Source organism: Ammospiza nelsoni, chromosome 15 (assembly GCF_027579445.1).
Source record: "Ammospiza nelsoni isolate bAmmNel1 chromosome 15, bAmmNel1.pri, whole genome shotgun sequence".
NCBI classification, from domain to species: Eukaryota; Metazoa; Chordata; class Aves; order Passeriformes; family Passerellidae; genus Ammospiza; species Ammospiza nelsoni.
The window spans coordinates 6,492,382-6,498,381 of NC_080647.1; the positions used below are offsets into that span (position 1 = coordinate 6,492,382).

Sequence of the window (6,000 nt, forward strand, 5' to 3'; positions counted from 1 at the left end):
TATAAGGCCCAAACTTCTGCAATTTCAGGTTCTAAACCCCTGAACAGTTGTAGATGTTCAACTAAACCCCTGCCAGTGACTGTCTCTTCCTTCCTCCCCACTAAGTATTTGCTTTAAATACTACCTTAAGAGTCAGCATTAGCTACTGGACTCAGAAGGGTGGGGTTTGTGCCCACAACTTCCAAAACACTTGAATGCTCCACCTAGAAACAGCCACAGGAAGGTTACATAGATGTCCTTGAAAGAGTGGCCTTCCATCAACCTAGAGACTTCAGCCTAGTTTGGAAGTTTCAGATGGGATGAAAACAAACTTTTAACTCAATATTATTGGCTGCACTATGCAAATACCTGCTGTTCCCAAATACCCCTAGGGAAAAGCAAGCAATTAACTGGCTGCTTACTATTGCTCTTAATTTACATCAGTTAATTGCCCTGGATTATTCCTGGGTAGAGAGAGATTTCCTCTTTTCTAATAGTGTGAGTACAGCAGCAGAGAGTTGGTTTCTGGTATAATCACTGAGCAAACAGATAAAAGGGAAACGGGACACTGGAATGACAGAGATCCAAGGAGTTGAAATCTTGAAGCTCTTTTCAAACAAACCCCATTGTAGTTCTCAGAACAGTGATTAAGCACAGATAACAGCTTTATTGTGCAAATTCAGGGAGGCCCTCTTGCTGCACAGAAGGGGAAAAAAAAAATGAAGTCAGCCAAATAAGGTTGCTTGAGCTGCACGGAGCCAGGAAAGAGTCCAGGAGATGACGCAGCCAGAGGAAGCTTTTAGTCAGTTTCCTCCAGAGGCTGGAGCAGAGCCAGAGCCACCTCTGTGGAGGAAGAGGGGCTTCTCTGAGGAGCAGCCATTGAGCAGCAGGGACGTGGCCAGGCCAGCAGCCCCAGCAGGGCACTGTCCCCAGGCACACCCAGGGCCACAAGCAGAAGGTGTTTGAATCCTTCGGATTCAGTTCATCAGCTCTCTCAAGCAGCTACTAGGGACTTAGTGAGCTTTTTGAGAATTTCACTTCAGACTAGACATTATACATAAAACGACTGAACCAAGTTTCCTCTAGAGGCAGAGATGCGTTTCCTTTCAAAATAAGTGAGTCCATATTAAGACATCTTATGAACCATCCTCATGACTAAAGTTGTAATGAAACTTCAGGGGTGACTAATCACACAAGGTGGAATCACCCAAGGAAATGCCCTGAAGGTTTAAAAAAAAAGCTGTTTGTAGTCGTTATGGTGACAGGATATTTGCAAGAAGCAAGTGATGGTGAACCCCTGATAGGAGGCACCCTGTTCCCCATGGGATTCTTACAGCAGAAGCAGCAAACATAAAGCTCTCCTGGGGCCCTTTTTATTGGGTGCACCTCACCAACCTGCACCTTGATCAGCTGCCTCAGGCAACAAAGCAAGAGGGCAAAAATTAAATAAAGGACTCAACTAAGACATTTAATCTTCTAAAATCTCTTGTATGATAAGTATACGTAACATTGTCACCTTGAAGTTTTATGAACTGAATCACGGCTACCAGTTCAGATCAGGCACTTGGAACAGTTCTTGCTCACAACAGTGTAAAACCAGAACAACTAATGGGTTTTGCCCTGTCAGGGCTAGGGCTTGCCATAAGACGAGAAAGAAAGATTTTACCAGTATGTAAAAACAAAGTGAGTATTTGTTTCTCATCAACGGTGTACTTTTAAATCCCTGTTTAACTTTAATATAGAAGGCCTAAAAGTACGAAACAGAAGCTTTTGCTCACTGTCAAGCTTTATTGCTTCACCTGACATGAAGTAAAACCTTGCCATTCTTGCAGAACCTACGGACCAAGCTGTTGAATACAACACAAGCTAGGGTGCAAAGGCCTTTCCTGTTTTGCAAAATCCCATGGTAGGCATAAAGCTACAGATAATTCACTGCTTCCCAGTTTCAGTGGTTCACCTGCTTCCACTGTAAACTCAGCATGTTTTAGCTATTGCTGCTTCTGAACTACAAAGTTATCTGAAAATCACCAACAGGGGAAACACTTCTGTATAAAAAGGTCTTTGGGAGCATTCAAACGCATATCTTTACAGCAAGTCATATCTGATGGCATTAGAAGAAACATATAATGAATTGAAGTTAGCACACATGTAAAACTTGGATCAGTGTCACCAAGCTTCCCAAGTTTACTGAGTGAGGAAGAGACAGCACCAATGGGCCAGTCATGAAATAAGACAGACAGCATCTAGAATGCTTCATAGCACAACAGGATGAGGAGAGAAGTGCCCATCTAATAAAGTCACACTTTTCATCACTATGCTTTTCCTCTTCAAGGCATCAAGCAAATTCCACTAGAGGAAATAAAAGAAAAACGATCCAAACAAATGTAGCAGTCTACTCATAGTTGCCATCTTGTTGCAGCATTTCGTAGCAAGTAGCCACAGACAAAAGAAACTAATTAACCAGAGGATTCTCCTGATACACACATCAGTATCTCAGTTGCTTTTCTTCTAACCAGAACCTTGAAACTCCAAAGAACAATGGAAAAAAAAAACTTCTGGGACCTTTTGAGTCCTGCTGGGAATTAGGACCATCAATTCAAACTACAGATAGAGTCCCTAAAGATCCTGATAACTATTACTACACTTAGCTTCAAGCTAAGGTATAATAAAGTCTGGACTGGTACCTTTTCCCTTGTTACCTTCTAAAATTTCTGTATTCACAAGACTAGCTTTGATTAAAGCCCTTTCTCTACAATGTTACCCAAAAGAGAACTGCCCAAGTGCCGGTGACAGGACTGTTGAGAGCACACCTCACACGTGATGAATGCTCCTGTTTCACGTTCAGTGGCCCATCCATTCACAGAGCAAGCACATGCATGGGCAAAATAGTCAATGAACCCCAAAACAGAAACCTTGCACCAATCAGGGAGAGATCAGAGCCTACTCATGGCAAATAAACAGACTGCACACACAAATGGAGGAGAGACTTGCCAAAGCTTGACACCAGCTCATTTTTAGCACTCATCTGCTTCCACCCTCTGCAATACAAAGCATGGGAGGAATTATATGCCCTTTTTGGTGTCTCCTTTAACTGTCCTGTTTAAACTTTGCAGGACACAACATATTTAAGCCAGAGTTGTATCACTAAATTAAACAGGGAAGGTTTCCTGTTTAGAGTATGGCAAGATCAGCAGGCTGATGCATGATGGACTTTCTACACAGCCTACAAAGCCTCCAGCAACCAAACCTCCCCATTACATGTCACAACAGCAAATCATGTGCACTAGTTCAAAGGTTACCAGAGTTAATCTTGGATTCTTATTAATAGTGCTACACAGCCTAGTGTCACTCATAGCAAGCCTCCCATAACAAAATGGAAATCTCCAGCTACATGTGCTAACATTTAGCCCAGCTTGAGGAGGTGTAGAGACTCAGAACTCAACAGGTTTTGCTGCTTAAGCCACGCAGCAGCATGTTTCTATAAGCCTGGTGAGATGAATGATAAGAGCTACCAACCAAGTAGTTTTGACACAAATGCTTTTCCTGCCCAGCCAGAACTGTTCTCTAGAACATTTCCTCCATCTGTCTTCTTCACAATGGATTTATTTTTGTGATGAAGCCCACATAAACCTACATCTAACTGCCCAGGTTTCACCCACATTTGACCTTGATTTTTTTTCCTTGACTGAGGAAAGTGTCTTGGATTTTACTGTTTTGTTAATTAAGCAGCTATTAACAAATCTTAAGCCAGCACAGTAGTAGTCATGTTTATTTCACATGAAGAACTGATTACACAGTTATGCCAGCATATCCTGTTCCTGCAAACCAAAGCTCAAGAAATAATGTTTCAAATATTATTTCAGTTGGGTCTGTAACTAGAGCAGATGAGGCAGGAAACCAAAGGCTGATACAGCAGCAGGCCCTGCAGCTCTGTACTGCAACAGGCACAGACACTGAACTGCTCTCTGGAGAACCCTCAGCGTGCAACACAAAGCATTACACCAAAACACTTGCATTTCTCTATCTGCTCCAGTTTTTAAAAGCTCCAAAAGCAGAACTGCTCTGTCAAAACAAGAAAGCAGCAGACTGAGAAGGTGAATCCGGCCCAGGGTGTGTCTGGGAGGCTGCAACGAGCACCTCGCTGCCAGCTCAGATTCAGCCTGGTGCTGGGAACCCCGCCCCGCAAGCCGCTCTCGGTCAGGATTTCTTGGCCGATCCACGCTAAAAAAAGTCACTCACCACGACTGTAAACTCTCTAGCTAAAAGGTCTCAAGCATAGAACTCCCCTAACTTGTGCCATTTCTGTTAATCTTACTGAACTTGTTGCTCTATATAGGCTTTTTTAATAAGTAAATCTTCAGTAATCACTAATATTTAATGGAAGGCCTTTCTAAAGCTTAAGAAAATACTGTCTTAACCTTGAAGAGGCTGAGGTTTGATATCCTTCAATACACTGATGTTTGAATAATAATAACCATGATCTACCTATCCATGCTATCAGAGATGGCAGTTAAGACATCAGGAAAAGTAGCTGTCAATCAAATAAGCATTCAATATCTACAGTGAAGAAAGTAAACTATTAAAAGAAAATCACTGCAGATTTCATTTCAATTTCTATTTGCACTGAGGTGAGTTTCTGTTTGGATTTGTTTTTTTCCTGTCCTTTATGTAAACCACAAGCTCTTAGCTTAAACATTAGATTTCTTAGGCCATTTCAGATCACTCCGGTACGGAAACATCCAGAGACTTCCAGCCTGCTCTTCCTGTTTTATCAATGAAGGGCTGGGACTAATCCTTTCGCTCCAACCAGGAGAAATTAAATGGAAAAACCCCATGCTCCTCATTAGTCACCGAACTCCTGCTGCGAGGAGAGTCAAGTACGGACTTGACTAGACTTTCTAAAGTACCAAAATCTCCTCGGCCAAGAAATACCTCGAGTCAAGCTGGGACAAGGTTCCCTGGCAACCCAAACTGACTAAGCGCAACTTGTGAAAACCCCAACTTCTGCTCTTCGGGAAGCGCACGAGGCGGCCATAGCAGCCGCCCGCTCCCTCCGGGCTCTCGGAGCCTCGCCCCGCTGCCCCCCCGGCCCCAGGGGCACACGCGGGCGGGCGGCGCCGCCGCCGAGCTCCGCCGGACATTTTAGGGCGGAGAGGCGGCCCCGCCGCGCCGAGACCCCGCGCTCCAGGCGCGGCCCCTCGGGCGGGGGAGCACAAGATGGAGGGGCTGGGCGGGAGGCTCCGCTCCCCGGGGCTCCTCCGTGCCCCTCACCGCTCCCTCCGGCGCGGCCGAGCCCGGGCGGGAGGAGCCCCCAGGCCGCGCCCGCCCGGCCCCGCGCACCCGCCCGCAGCCCGCGGCGGGGCCTCCGCGCTGCCCCCCGCCGGCGGCACCCACCGTTTTCGGCATCTTCCCGGCGGGCTGGGCACGGCCGTCGCTCCTCCTGCGCCGGTGGGGATCCGCACGGGCTCCTCGCTGCTTCTAACGGGACTCCGCGCCTCTCCGCCCGGCCAGGCCCCGCCCGGCCCCGCCCGGCCGCTGGAGCCCGGCGCCCCCGCCCCAGGAAGGCGCGGCCTCGGGGGCTGCGGGGCGCTCCCATCGCTGCTGGAGCCGAGGGCTTCCAGCGACCACCGACAGCCCCGGCCGCAGAAGTTTATGCGCGGATCGTTGGGATTTCTGGTCCTTGATAAAAGCGTTCTTTAAGAACAAATTGCTATTTCGTCGGCGATTGCACTGTTCAAAGTAAGACCGCAGCACTGACCTGTGACCAGTGTTTCTGTCCCTTGTGAGCCAGAGCTGTGTGCACACAGGTGCAGCTCAGCCCCGGCTCCTCGGCCCGTGCTGTGGCCGGTCAGTGTGCTGTTCTGTGCAAGGTTTTCACAGCCATCTGTTTGACTAAAAAGTACACTTCCAGCTTGTATGGAAAATCACGCTGCGATAAGCCAGTCTCTGTAAAAGAGGCAGAGGAGTCCTGCAACTTAACTCGAATAAAGGGAGAGAGTCCACTGGCCCACGCACACACAT

At 47.1% G+C, this 6,000-nt stretch overlaps 1 protein-coding gene across 1 annotated transcript in view; it reads right to left on the reverse strand.

Moving 5' to 3' along the window:
* MSN (moesin) overlaps window positions 1–5,502 on the reverse strand; it is a 40,652-nt gene extending 35,150 nt beyond the window's left edge. Inside the window, exon 1 of the mRNA XM_059483125.1 lies at window positions 5,374–5,502. Coding sequence (XP_059339108.1) covers window positions 5,374–5,385 — 12 coding nt within the window. The 5' untranslated portion in view covers window positions 5,386–5,502. The remainder of the gene's footprint in view (window positions 1–5,373) is intronic.
* Between the last annotated feature and the right edge of the window lie 498 nt (window positions 5,503–6,000).